The 15695-nt window shown below is 44.0% G+C and overlaps 1 protein-coding gene across 4 annotated transcripts in view; it reads left to right on the top strand.

Moving 5' to 3' along the window:
- Positions 1–15370, top strand: part of ppip5k1b (diphosphoinositol pentakisphosphate kinase 1b) — a 95800-nt gene extending 80430 nt beyond the window's left edge. For all 4 annotated transcript variants that reach the window (XM_080737573.1, XM_080737572.1, XM_080737575.1 and 1 more), the window contains 3 exons: positions 1683–1820; positions 2373–2486; positions 12861–15370. In XM_080737573.1, the coding sequence (XP_080593699.1) occupies positions 1683–1820; positions 2373–2486; positions 12861–12952 (344 nt within the window). In that variant the 3' untranslated portion in view covers positions 12953–15370. The remainder of the gene's footprint in view (positions 1–1682; positions 1821–2372; positions 2487–12860) is intronic.
- The last annotated feature ends 325 nt before the right edge of the window (positions 15371–15695 follow it).

Below are 15695 nucleotides of genomic sequence, written 5' to 3'. Positions count from 1 at the left end.
CTCCACGTCAAACACGGTTGCTGCAGCAGATGATGTGGTAGAATTCACATCTGAAGAGACGCTGGAGTTTATCTGAGTGCAATGGAACGCATGAGCGGAAACCAGTGACCTTCGCCAGTTCATAATGTGTCTGCATAATTCCTAGACCGGCTGCCTGCAGCACCTGCTGTATTTTTAGCCAACTTCCTCCCTTGGGGAATCTCCAGGGCCTTTGATTGCTGACATTAATTGTGATGTTGAATTAAAGTATTAAACAATGTTTTCTTGTTAATACATAAGTCAATGGGTATGTGATAAACAAATTATCGCATAGCATTCGTCATTGCACTCATTAGCCAACCTCGGGCACGGCTACATCAGACTAGCCTACGCCTTGCGTACTGAAGGTACTTTACGCAGGTCTTCGGTTTCGAAAAGACAAATACCAGTGGGGGTTTCATTTGGTGTGGCATTTGTTTAGTGGGTTTATTATTTCTGCTGTGTCAGAATGTATACATACAATGGAGAGAGTAAGAATGGCCACCACGCCATTGATCCGAGCCCATGGAATGTTATCCACCCATAAGATTATTTAACATCCTGCTGGTGGTTGCAGGGATTTAACCTGTGACCTTGAACTCAGGGGTTGGCTCTAACCTCGATTACCCTAGCCTGAAACAGTCCGCTCAGAGAGTGGGCGGGTCTATGGGCTGGAACCCAGGCTACTATTACCCACTATTGGGCATTGACTATCACACCGTTAGATAAGCTTATATAATATAAATATTATATGTAACATGCAAAGCAGGTCAGATTTGCTGTGGCATTTGTGAAGTGCTTCCTTTCTATTACTTGTTACTTCTCTTACTTGTACTGTATGTTTATTTATAGCAACTTTATAATTTATAGCAACCCTCACTGAATCTATAGGCCTGCAGCTTCTTCTCTCTGTTCCCAGACATGCTGTGTGTAGCGTTTTCACTTGCTGTGCACCTGTTATAATTCTGTAGATTATACTGATGGAGGAATGCAAGGCTGTTGGCTGATTGTTTCCACGAGGAGAGGTGGAACTAAAGCATCCTCTTCCCTCTCCATTCCAGATTTACACGTTTGTCATTGTCCTATGGTCAGGCAGGCTACACTGATTGCCACTGGACTGGATTGGCTGCGCATGTGTTTATACTGTATGTGTGAAAGTGTAGTACGGTTTCTGTAGTGGTTTTCATTTTACAGCACACCATTTAGGATGAAATGCTTAAAAGGGAACTAAAGACTAGACTTGGCTACTGTTGTGCCATCTACAGGGTTAAACGGCTAAAATACTTGAATGTGATATGGTCCTTATTATGGTGCCTTGTGGGACACCCCATGGTGTTAATGGTGTATATACCTAATCATATATTAGATTCTCATATCCAACTTATACAGAAATGTTTTGATTCAATGTCTACTTTATTTTTTAATGTTTAAACTGGTTGAATCGAAAGTGATTCGATCCTATCCCTTATTTACATTTCATTATGGTCAAAACTGCTCCGCACCATTGGACAAACCCTGCATTGAAGTCAATGTGGTCTAATCACCAGAGAATGGACATGAGCACACACAGGACTGTAGTATCTGTACAGCATACTGGAGTACTGTTTGTAGTGTCAGCTCAGAGAGAGGTGAGGTTTGACTGGCTGCTCTGTCTCACTGTGTAGGCTTTGAAGGCTGTTCCATGGTGCCCTCCATATACCCGCTGGAGACCCTGCACAACTCCCTGTCTCTGAAGCAGGTGGATGAGTTCCTTGGCCACATGTGTGAGAGCAGCAGTGAGGCCCACGCCAAGACCATGAAGGGTATGTATGTCTGAAGAATATATGAGAGATATTGGTACCGAAGTGTAAATATTATGTACTTATATACTATATGTATGTACTGTATAGGGAGATATACAGCAGTGGATCTCAACCAGTTGGTTCTGACGTCAGAATAGCCACACACAAAAACGAAATGGCATGTGGGCCGCTACAGCAGTTTTACAGCCGTATGTAACATTTCAAATGACCAAAACTTGTGTCCACTTGCTTATTACATGGCTACTATCAACAATATGACAAAAAATATTTTATTGGCTTATTTCCACTTCCATTTGAATGTAAAGAAGAGCAGTGGTCTGTTTCTGATAATTAATTTCAGTTCGGTGTAGGGTACTGGAAACAGTCCATCTTTCCGCTCACAACGCATTGCAGCACAGTGTAAACGCCTTGTAAGCTTGTACAGATCTTCTATTCTACAATATGCGACACCAGCGTACTGAATCAGGCATATATCAGTATAAATCAAGCATGTGTAAAATGTATGCCGGACTACAGATATAAATCTCATGTTTTCCTGCATGTGTCCTCTAGCCCTGTCCGCCCTGTTTGACTCCCAGAGCCAGACGTCTCTCTACAGCCCTCCTCAGCCACTGTCCTCCTCGGGGTCGGAGGCGTCCCTGCTTCCCACCAGCAGACCTACATGGTGTAAGTCAACTCACTCTGTTAACCTCTTAAGCCCCAGGGGGAGAGTCCACCTAAACTGTGTGCCCAAATTGGAACAGTTGTGGACACAAAACTACAATGATTGTGGCTTATACGGCTTATATGGCTGATAATGGATTATACACTTGGCTCACCAAATGTCAGCCAACCCCTGAAAATTCCTGAATGCTGTGTAAAACATCACATTTCTCTCAACAAATTGTCCTGCTGTGATCACTTACTCAGGAAAAGATGACTGAAAAAGACCTCAGCCTATGGAAAATGTGCATTCTGAGTAGTGAATGAGCCTCAAGACCTCATTGAAAACATTATAGTGAATTGAGAAAATGTCCACCAATGTGTGATCAATTGATAGGCAAAAATGTATGAATATATTCCAAACTATGTAAACTCTACAGATGTTTTAGTGAAAGTTGTGCTGTAATATTGGTAATGTCAAAGAATAGGGTGAGAAATTATACAAACGACTCGAGTAACAATAAGGTGTAATAATAATGTAATATGAGTAATGTATGGATGGAAAATACAATGGCAGCTGATTATATATGCAATAGCAATATATAGCAATAATCAACAATTACATTGTAGTTTGATTTGGTCTCTATTGATTTATTGACAGCTGTTCAGAGGTCAACACGGCGCACATACTATTTATAAGTTCCCAATCACGACACGTTGTGAGCTTATAAAGATCGTCTATTTTCCACAAAGAGATTTTGTGTGGAGGGGAAGAAAAGAGTACAGAGTACAGAAAAGTACAGAGCCAAAGTTAAAGTTTACCAAGTATTGAGGGTTTAAGTGGTTAAATGTCTGAAAATACACATGAACAAAAACCATTAATTTACACAACACTGATGATTGCTGTCAAACGTCTGTGAAGCTATCTATGAAAAAGTTTAATCTGCAACACAATTTTATACAAAATATGTACAGATATGCCATTTCAGAACTTCACACATCATGCCATTGGCAAGACAGTTGAATTTCAGAGGATTTGCAGAGGATTTAGAATGTAGATCAGCTATTTTCTGCAAAAATAAGCTCTGTTTGAAATTTGAAAAGCAAAACAGGGAAAGAGCAGTAAACCCCGAAGAGTTGAAACGGCACATCTGTATATTGGGGGTCCCTGCTTCATTTCTTTCTCCCGGCTAAAGGGTCCCTGGCCTGGAAAAGCATTGAAGACCCCTGATCTAGATGAACACTCTGTGGAAGAGGACTTTCTGTTTATTCAGGGTGAACTACCCCTTTAAGGATGATTTTAACAGCCCCACTAGATAACAGGGTTGAGTGTGAAGCGCTATGCCAGTGCTCCTGGATAATACCCCTGCAAACTAACTGGCAGCTGAGCTAAATTAAAACAAACCCTGTGTAGAAGAAGATAACAATTAAGAGCAGAGAGAAGTAGGTCTGGAAGAACAACACGACCCCTTTGCATTTAGTGTCGACTTTCCCTTCACTCCATCCCTCTCTCTTCTTTTCATCTCTTCTTGTCCTGGTCTTGGCTTGTCGTCTTCTCTTGGTGAAAAGTCATTAATTTTGAACTGTGCGTGTCAATTAGTGGAACCGCTACTTTGACATGTCTGTTTTCATTTCTTTTGTATTCACCTTTTCTCTGGCATTTTACTTTCTTGCCTCGCTTTCTTTCTTTCTAGCGGTTTCACCATTATTTGGTCTCCTCCTTTTCTTGTCTTTAGTCGGCTATTTTAGAAAATAGAGCTTAAGTGGTTCCCTAAATAAGTATTCTGTATGAATACAATTGTACACGGTCTGACTTTGCCAAGATGTGAGTGTGTGTGTGTGTGGGGGAGATATTCTATTAGATAATTGGAAAAGATAAAAATTAACAAATTCATTCCACTAGGATCAGACTGCAGCTTTATTCACATCACATAATCTGACGACATTACCAGACAGAGAGAGAGAGAGAGAGAGAGACAGAGAGAGACAGAGCGATGGACAGATGGTTAAAGGAAGTAAAGTATGAGTCAGCGTTGGAGCCACATTGTCTTAAGACAGAAGACCAGACAGAGATTTATACGGTATATATTATATAGAGGGATGAATAGAGGAAGGTAGGGATGAGTCAGCATTACAGCCAGATATTGACCACCAGAGGAAGCAGTGATGGACGCCGCATGTGAGAGCAAGACATGCTGTTTCACACGGGCCATAAACCGCTGGTCGAAATGACTCACTTTTGTCCCCACAGAAGCACAGAGGTGACCCCTGTTGTTACCAACGGTCACACTGGAGACACTGACTTTGAAAAGCTAAGGGAAAACACAAATAGCTGGCAGTGGTTTGGTTAAATATTCTCAGCAGTGAATTAGTTGAGTTTTTTTAATACTTGAGTAAATGTACTTTACACCACTGAGAGGAAGTGATGATTATGCTGTATGTGTTCTAGGCCTGTCCCCGACTAAGAATTTAGTCCAATCTGTATGTTGGCTATAGTCAACTGGTAGTCGAATCATGCAAAAAAGGGAAGCTGTAGCCTTTGATTAGATTTGATTTAAAAAAAACGTATTTGATACACATACGGTAAGTAGACTATCACCCACATGCTACTGATTATAGAGAATGAAATGACAATCACAATCGCTTAATTCAAGTGCCACCACGTAGTGTTACACATGAGCTCTGCAGCTGCTGAACGCATACCCATTTCATTCTATTCATTGGATTAATGAAGGAATACGTTTTTGAAATGCCACCTAAATTGTGACTGGAACATGAGTCTTTCATTGCCTGACTGGCTGCATGCCATGCGTGCATACTGCATAATTATCCGCCTCCCGAGTCCCGACACTTGATTTTCGCTTATATCGTTTGATAGGGAGACAATAAAATGATAATAATACATCATATAATAATCATGGGGCACGTATAATCATTATAATAAACATATAATATAATGAATTATCATATATCTTATTAATTTATGTGTTCACAGACAGACAGACAGGCTACAGATAGATAGATAATCTTACATTTTTATGCTGATGCTGATTGATTGATAGATAATCTATTCGTTTTTATGCTGCTATGATTTTGCAAATAACTTTGCATGGTGTCGGTTTTAGAATATCCAAAGTACAAACAGTTCCAGAACGGGTAACCCCTCTGCGTGCGTGCGTGCGTGCGTGCGTGCGTGCGTGCGTGCGTGCGTGTAGTGCTGCTACTGCCTGTGCTGCAAAGAACAGCTTTTGCTTAAAGGAGGAGGGGCCGATGGAAGCATGGGTGAACAAAAAGAATAGATCTTGAGCTTGTATATCTGTTCTTTTTGGCAAATGACACCGCCGTACTACAGAAGTATAAATGTAGGTACAGTATAGAACGAGAGTTATGCATATAACTATGGTTCTATGAATACCGGATAACCGCCAGAGGGCGGTGTATGAACACCGTGGATATACATCACGCGCATGCGCTGAGGTCGAATTCTAATAACAACATAGTCACTCGTGACCCCGTGTGCACGTACACTGCCTACATAGGCATGACACGCACAAGGAACATCCTCCTGAAAATCTTTTCGTCGGGATTCCGAGTGACAGACACCTCTGGCGGTTATCCGGTATTCATAGAACCATAGTTATATGCATAACTCTCGTTCTATTTCATACCTTCTAACCGCCAGAGGGCGGTGTATGAACACCGTGGATAACGCATATCAACATGGTCACGAGGAATCTGCGCTTACCGAGGTCGGTTTGCAGATTGACTAGACAACACCACAGCAGTCCACTCAAGATGAGGGACGGACCGGGTGACTACGGGCAACCGCCCATGACAGATTTAAGCCCAACAGGCTGCCGAACCTAAGACCATCTCCTGGTCTGCCTTAACACCCGCCTCACAGAGGGAGAGGCTTTGGCCATACCCCAGGCCAAACTGTCCTAAAGGCAACCTAAAGGTCCCCTGAAGCAGTAGCTTGCCCTAACTCAACCAACAGAGTATGCAGCAAGTAATGGCACCTTGTGCCAACCCGCTTTGCTCCGCAACAGAGCCTGAGCAACCTAACAAATCGATAGGTTAAGTAACGTGAAGGGCAGAAAGCCCTTGCGAACGTAAGGAGGGGTCTGCCAAATGGTAAACCCAGACCCACTGGGATGCTGCCCTAAGGGTCTCTGACAATAGGCGGGGCATCAAGCCCACCTACTCACTTTGCAGATGCAGCAGTGAGGATGAGAGTATTAGCAGATAACTTCGTCTAGGTACTTATGATACAGCTTAACAATAGCGGAGGAGCGGACACCGCTCTCAAATGCTATACCATGAGGCAGCACCTGCAATGCTGTATCCACTGACACACCAGCTTAATAGCGGAGGAGCGGCCAAATGCCAAACCTACGGGGCCAAATGCGGAGAGTGTCCCAATGGTAGAGGCTTATCACTCTCTACAACATCAACCGCAGATATCTCAAGCAGTATTAAGCACAGAGCAATGCTCTAACTTGCATAGTGGCCCTTGTCTTAACTATAGCCCAGTGTACACTCCTGGCATGGAATTCCCTGGCATAGGATGTACACAAGCGTAGCTATTTCCCACAGTAGGCTTGAATGGCAGTAATCCCTTAAGCAGTTGATGATGACCTGAGTGAGGATGCTCAACGCACCCGCAGCCCAATTGTGACCGGAGATCCTGTCTCTATGAAGAAGCCACGTCGCTTCATGAGGCAGCAGTAGCCTCCCAACTTAAACTTATTCAGTTTAACGCTAGTGCTCACCAAGGTGAACCTCCTCTGGCTAAGGTATGTAGGTGCCTTAGCTTATCTGCCATATGATAGTACACAGACTGACAGACAGTATCACTTCAGGTTCGTCAAGGCCGCTCTACTTGAAGGTAGGTTACCCTGCAGTATTGCAGCTGCACTGAAACAGACAGGCAGACACATGCAGCCAGTTGTTGGAGCAGTTGGCTCTATTCAGAAACCATGACGAGAGTACCAGCAGCTAGCTTTGCCTAGGTACTTACGATACCACTCAACAATAGCGGAGGAGCGAAGACCGCTCTCAAATGCTATACCAGGAAGCAGCGTGCAGAATGCTGTTACTGTATCCACTCACGATACAGCTTAACAATAGCGTAGGAGCGAACACCGCTCTCAAATGCTATACCAGGAAGCAGCATGTAGAATGCTGTTACTGTATCCACTCACGATACAGCTTAATAGCGTAGGAGCGAACACCGCTCTCAAATGCTATACCAGGAAGCAGCATGTAGAATGCTGTTACTGTATCCACTCACGATACAGCTTAACAATAGCGTAGGAGCGAACACCGCTCTCAAATGCTATACCAGGAAGCAGCGTGTAGAATGCTGTTACTGTATCCACTCATGATACAGCTTAACAATAGCGTAGGAGCGAACACCACTCTCAAATGCTATACCAGGAAGCAGCCTGTAGAATGCTGTTACTGTATCCACTCATGATACAGCTTAACAATAGCGTAGGAGCGAACACCACTCTCAAATGCTATACCAGGAAGCAGCATGTAGAATGCTGTTACTGTATCCACTCACGATACAGCTTAATAGCGTAGGAGCGAACACCACTCTCAAATGCTATACCAGGAAGCAGCATGTAGAATGCTGTTACTGTATCCACTCACGATACAGCTAACAATAGCGTAGGAGCGAACACCGCTCTCAAATGCTATACCAGGAAGCAGCATGTAGAACGCTGTTACTGTATCCACTCACGATACAGCTCAACAATAGCGGAGGAGCGGACACCGCTCTCAACTGCTATACCCGGAATCCGCATGTTACCAAAGCAGAGGCTTCACGCTGGTCCAGCACCATGACGACACTGGTTGTCATGTTGTGGTGCATCTTAGGCCCAAGACATAGACCCAGAGGTCTATGGATTACATGTATAGGGGTGAAATGAAGGCAGCCCCAGAGAGACCAGAGTCTGTTGTCAGTTTTAAGAGCAGTGAGCTCATTCACCGGTACTCAGAGAGCTATCAGGGGCTCAGACAGGGACACACCTGGACCGAAAGCTGGCCATGACTAGCATTAGACCTGGGACAACTCAGGCATCTGGCTCCCCAGGCAAGCCAGGGCCACCATAATAAGAGTCACACTCGCCACAACAACCCAAGTAGACGATGCGCAAATAATTATTTACACATTAGTAAAAAATATCCTGGATGCAAACACCCAGAGCCACATAACACTCATAGGTGCCAAGTCGGCGTAACACTACCTGCAGACCAGAGGGCCAGGATAAGGTAACTAAGGGATCGTCCAATACATCCCATTCCAGCTGATGTGGCACGCCTCTAGTTAGCAGACCAGTAACTCTACCCCGGGGGTACGGACAGTGCCACCTATCTCAGAGGCTTCAACTAGTGACACCACCAGAGAAGCAGAGTTGACAACAACTGGCAATATGTCCCAGCCATACTGGGCTTTATACCTCATGGCTGACAAGGTCCCCAGTGGGTGGGTTCGGGACTGGCCCCCATGCCGAAGCTCACAAAGTACAGCCAGAATATGTACATTAGAGGAGCAGCCTCAACCTGGGATAGCGGCCAATTGTTGCCCTAATCCATTGGCAAATGTAGTAGTGCAATACACTCAGTGCAGAGCCAAGCTACCGACCACTGAAGCCACGTTGTTGAGTACCCACAGTATGTTAACCAAGCGATGGGTAGGAGAGACACGCCTGTATCATAATGGCAGTTTGCAGTCATGCCCAGAATGGTATTATCTGGAAAGCAGCAGAGTGAACCACACTCTAGCTAAGACGCTCGCCAGCCGGCTACTCACAGTAACCTTGGCATCCGCATCAAGGCCCATATACACAGCGTTATACCCTCCAGCTGTGATGCCCCATGTACAGACCGCATTGCATATGCCTGTATAGGGTGCAAAGCATGCTAGTAAGTCAGTACTGAGCAGCGTTTACAATTTCACCTGTGTTTTGACACACAGCTAAGTTGGGCCATGTAGGCACAAACCCGTCTGGTAGTGTACGCTGTCTTGAACATAACTCTGAGTGCAAGCAGCAATAGGTACACACAGTATGTCGTCCAATAACGACAGGCGACCCAGTGCCACATTTCTGGTGATATGCCTGCATTTAAGTGCACCACTCTTAGCAGACCATATTTGGAGAGAAGGGCTCATCCATTAACGACCAGTTTGACCTGTGGCTGCCTCATGAGGTGGAAAACGCCTTCTGAGAGACACCAAACAGCACACAGCGCAACATTGCTGTGTGTTAAATGCAAACTGCTATCAAGCACTGGTCAAGCTCTGTGGCTGCCGTCCCGTTTGAGGCAGAAAAACGCCTTCTGGGAGACACCAAAGCAGCACACAATGCAACATCATTGTGTGTTATATGCATTGTTGTGTTCTAACGCAGAATGAAGAAAGTTGCCAGCACTCAAGGAATCTCCTTTTTTATCAAGTTTTATTTACCTCATACAGGCTCACAACACACGGACGCGTTTCGGCCGTACAGGCCTTCCTCAGCGTGAGTATTGACAAGAAGGCAGGAAGTGACGGTATAAATAGGTGTGTCACAATCAAAAGTTCCTCTGAGCAGCTGTGTAAAGCTTCCGGTCTATTACATTATACACTGACCAAATACATTTGTTTCCCACAAGGTACCAAGTGTTACATCGTACAGAAAAATGTTTTTTATACACTAATTATAATATACCACATCAAGTAGTACAGAGCAACACCCTATACGACAAAAGACACTGACAGTTGTATCTGTAGGGTTGATAGACCCCCATTACTGGGCACAGTGAAACAAAATAGTCAAGGGATACAAAAATGTACAAAAATATACAAAAATATAATATTATTAAAATATATACAGTATATACAGAAATATATACAAGAGGGAAGCCGTAGGGATTTAGTACTCTCTATGTTGACTAGAAATACATTCACAAAAAGCAGCCGAGTAACAGCTCCTCATTCAGCCCCTTGGGCTGTTCAGTCTGTAGAGTATGTATCCAGAAGGCTTCCCTCTGTAATAATGCTTTGTCCCTATCCCCACCCCTCTTCAATGGGTCTACCACTTCTATTCCCATAAACCGTAAGGTGCAGACCTTGTGGCCTACAGAATTAAAATGCCTGGCAACAGATGATTTGTCATCTTTGTTTCTGATTGAGCTTTTATGTTCTGAAAACCTGGTCTTAATTTCCCTGATGGTCTTCCCAACATAACACAGTCCACATGGACACTTTAACAAATAGACCACGTATTTAGTTTTGCAAGTAATTCTGCCTTTAACTAAATATTTTTTTCCAGAGTGTGGATGTGAAAAAGACTCGCTCCTGATCATGGCGTTACAGTGAATGCAGTTTTGACAGGGGAAGTTCCCAGAGGGTACAGTAGACATAAAGTGTTTGGGGGGAATGTAAAGATCTGCCCTCACCTAACGCAACCTGCTACCAAGCACTGGACAAGCTCTGTAGCGGCCAACTTATGAGGCAAAGAACGCTTTCCGAAAGATACCAGCCAGCACATCTTGACACATTGTTGTCAAGGGAACCATATATTTAAGCCAATGCCGACAGGGAGCTAGAGCAGCACTGAGTGAATAGTTTTAGCAACACTATTAGGCTTAACACCCACTTACTGCTAAGTAATGTACTATACAAAGCAAGTAATAGATGGCATATCATGGCAAGGATGTCACGTACAGATGACAGACTACGGTAGGTACAACGATAACTGTGGAGCAAACGCTCTCATCGTCTAACATGAGTCGCACGCACACATGCTATGCTGATTCTAAACCCAGTACTGATTAAGTATATATTAAAGCATAGGACAAAGAACAGTATCCTGACAGTAGAGTTCACTGATACACGGTCAACTAAAAGGAAACGCAGGAAAGCCTTGCGGCTCACTTCCATTGAGACCTTCTCTTAAACCCATACATAGAATGACAGACTGATAGACCACTGTACTATGCAGTAGATGCTTACCAACATTACACTATCCAGCCATACAGTGTTTAATAATTGCAGCTATAGCGAGCGCTACAGCGAACGGCAGACAGTGCGATACTGTATTCACCACACAGCGGCCAACGTTAGCTTACGTAGCTTACCCCGTTCTCAAACGCTATAGGCCCCCAGCAAGCAGCACGTGCAATGCTGTATCCAACCACGATACAGCCAGTAATAGCGGCGGGGCATACACCGCACTCAAATGCAAGCAACCCGTGCAATGCTGTAGACAACGGCCAACATTAGTCTTTTGGAGCGAACACCGCTCTCTGCTAACGCTAGCCGCAGACCCACGCTGGTTCAGCCAACAGCAGTGTAGCGAAGACCGCTATCGTCGCTGCCTAATGGCAACCAAAACACTCACAAACACACTACTGCCATGCAGGGTTCAACTAATAGCTGTGTAGCGAAGACCGCTATCGTCGCTATAGTGAACGGCAGACCGTGCTATTCACGTGGGTCCCCAAACCAATATACAGCGTACCATTCTAGCTCTATCGAGCGCACTCGACACTAGTATTAGCAGTTGGCTACACAACAAAGGGCTACACTGGTTAGAAACCAGTCAATACTTACCAATGACCCACTCCCGCAGCCATGCCTGGCCCAACGATAGCGCTCAGCTGTGGGACGAAAACCATCCTCCATGCCAAGCTATCGCTAGCAGTAAACATTAGCACGCACCCGTGCGACGCTGCATGGTAACCATGGTTCCCAAACGAACCATGATATAAGCGGGGTGACTTCTAGGCTCTGCGCAGTCTCTAGGAGGGCGAATACCGCAGCTCCCACCCACGGTGAGCCAATATGATGGGCCACCATGAAGGTTTGCGAGACTCCAAGCACAGAGCTCCACATAGTCGACCTGCGCCTTGAGGCGAAAAGATGAAAGAGGATGTTCCTTGTGCGTGTCATGCCTATGTAGGCAGTGTACGTGCACACGGGGTCACGAGTGACTATGTTGTTATTAGAATTCGACCTCAGCGCATGCGCGTGATGTATATCCACGGTGTTCATACACCGCCCTCTGGCGGTTAGAAGGTATGAAATAGAACTGCGACTGCGACTGCGACTAGAATGTGCACTCGCTGTAACCAGAGCCAGGACTACAAATGCAACCCATGAATATCCTATTGTTGGCAGACTATTAGTTAATTTATAATAACACATTAGGCCAATCTCTCAGTGAACCATGATTCGACTGAGGGATTGGCAGTCGAATCAGACTCCCTCGATCAATTAGTCAACTATTTGACTAATCGAGGTCAGGCCTAATGTGTTCATATGATGACATTGTACCACAACAGTAACACAACATTTTGTGTGTGATTGTGTTTGTGTGTGTGCGTGCGTGTGTGCGTGCACAGACTGCAGTGTTCCCTCCAGTGCTGTGTCCAGTGCTGGCCCCTCCTCTCCCATCGCAGAGAGCCCTGCCCTGCACTTCAACTTCAGTGATTGAACACCTGAACCTAGACCTGGAAATCAGAATCTCTACCTGAACTAAACTCATTCTACACCAAGAATCCACATGAGGATTTCCTTTTACAATTCACTCATGCATACATCCTTCTCCCTCCCATCAACCATTTATTTTGAGGAGGTAGTCTTTCTATGTTGTCCTCAGGTGAGACCCCAGCAAGATGTGGCAAATATGCATCATTCAAAGCTCTCTCTCTCTCTCTCTATCTCCCAATGAAAACCAAGGACTAAATATATATATATAAGAGACACAGGGCTGTCCGTCTGTTTGACTGTCCATCCACATCTTCTACATTTGAGCGCAAACTAATAATGTAAACCAAGCCAGGACAACACGACATCCATTAAACCTTCCTGTCCATCCAGACAAAACCTGCTCAGAGTGGGACATTCATTTACCTGCCTGTCAGTCGGACTGTCTCTCACATCTGGTCCCATGCCACTCTGTCAGTCTCACATCCTGAAAACAATTAACATGTTTACACACACACACACACACACACACACACCCTCCTACATACAATAAATGCATCTGTGTATTACAGACGCGCATACATGCACACCTGGGGCCTCGTTCCTGAAACCATCATTTAACGCTTCAGCCTAACCTAATATTACAAATGGCACTGGAATCCTGTTAGGATCGTGGTTCAATGAGTTTAATTTACAGGTTAGACTTCATCCTTATTAGTGGGGCTGCTTACTGTGCAATTCTATTTTAGGCATTTAGCTGATGTTCTTACACAGAGACTTGCACTGAGCAGGTAACGTGTTCAGTGTCTTTGCTCAAGGGCAATCCACTGGGGGACTGTGTGTGCAGGACTAGGTTTGGACCATCCACCCCACCAAACCCTTTGTACCGTACATGTTTCTACAAATTATTTCTACTGCTGTTTTTAAAATGCCACACTGCCTCCGTTTTTCTGACTGTGATTGTTTTGGAGATGCAGGGTTTCAATGCTGGTCGAGCCACATGGATCAATCATCTCTCAGTTCACTCTGTGCTGTTGACTGGATTCACATCATTTACACGCCGGTGACTCCTGAGACAAAGAAGTGCCCACCGATGCAACTCGGTACAATCATTTACACATAGTTGAAACCAAACGTCTCTCAAAGCTCCGGAGACCCAAAGCTGTTCTGTACTTATGTTTTGTCTCTTTGGGTTATACCCCAGAACTGCTCCATATGTACAGGTATTATTAATGAACTGTATTTGTATCAATACAATCATCCAACATGATGATCAGGCTGTACATTGGTGTTAGCTGTCTGCTCTCAAACCTGTGGTTGATGAGAAAATATGTGTTTCTCATGGTGAAAAATGACTAAAGATCGAGTATATCGGCACATGGCTGGAAAAGTGTCTTTGGATACAATATGGGTTCTCTGTTGCTAGGTGCCTTATTTCACACAATGTTTTGTGAGGTTGTGATAGTTCCAGACAAACATACAACTGAAAAGAAGTGTGAACTACAGTACACCAGGGTTCCCCAATAGGCGGCCCGCGGCCCACACCAACCCCAGTAATAAGAGCAGCAACAACACTAGTATATCGTCGTTGTCGGCTGGAAATCTCCAAATTTGTACGTTCTTTCGCAAATCATACAAGGCCGTCACACAAAAGTACACAACGCCTCGCACCGCGAGGCGTTGTTTTCACTAGTTTGTTTTCACTAGTTTTAATAATTTTTTAAATTATAAATTCAAAACGAACGGTTTTGGACATACAAGATTTTCACCCGACAACGACGATATCTGAACTGCCCCCTGCAATGTTGTGGCCCTCGGCTTGGTACCCTAGACATAATTCGGCCCTTGGGGAAAACTAATTGGGGAACCCTGCAGTACAGTATGTCATCAAGTCTAGAAATGCTCATTCGCATTAATTATTTTTTCATAAGTCTCTTGTGATTGTTTAAGAATTCAAGGTTGCTAATTGGTCGAAACTGTAACTGGGCATCAATTAATTTTCACTTCAACTGATTCAACACATTTTTATGTTAAAAATAAACACGCTTTTTTTGTGACTTTTTGGGGGGGTAAATAGCATTTTGATGTTTGACATTTTCTACATGCAAGAAAAGTAATTTTGTAAATTTGTGCTTCATTGCTAAGCAACAAATTACTGTTGAACTTCTTTCAACGTGTTTATGAATTCAAAGTTTATTGACCCCAGTTCCAGTTAACCATAATGGATTTTTGATCTCTATGTCAGTTGTTGTGGAACAAAACCTGCATATTTTCTTAAAAAGAAGAAAAAAAGTAAGGTAATTGTTAATTTAATATTTGAAGATGCTTCGGTAATATAGGTGAATTTTAGGACTGTATTTATGTAATTATTTCATACTGTATTTAAAGAGACATGCTGCATCTATGTACTCAAGCTGAACTCAAATAAAACATGGAGAAAAAAAAGATATGTACTTTAAACAAGTCCTTTGGCAACTCTGGCATCTTTCTGTATATTGTAGGACAGGTGGATATTACTGCTATTGTTGTGAGAACCTAGTGTCCTTAGAAGGATCATTATAAAGATTAAGATTATGTTGAGGTCAGGCATGCAGAGGTTAGAGGTGGTTAGGGTTAAGCGTGATGGTTATGGGTAGGATAAAGGGTTTAAGCTTGTTGGTTGCGGTTAGGATCAGAGTATAGGGAATCTCAACGATTCTTGGGCCAGTGCCCCCTATCCAATATCCAGGTCACTTACAGCCCCAGCCCTT

This window comes from Nannobrachium achirus, assembly GCF_963921795.1.
Source record: "Nannobrachium achirus genome assembly, chromosome: 11".
NCBI classification, from domain to species: domain Eukaryota; kingdom Metazoa; phylum Chordata; class Actinopteri; order Myctophiformes; family Myctophidae; genus Nannobrachium; species Nannobrachium achirus.
This window is presented reverse-complemented; position numbering and strand designations above follow the sequence as displayed.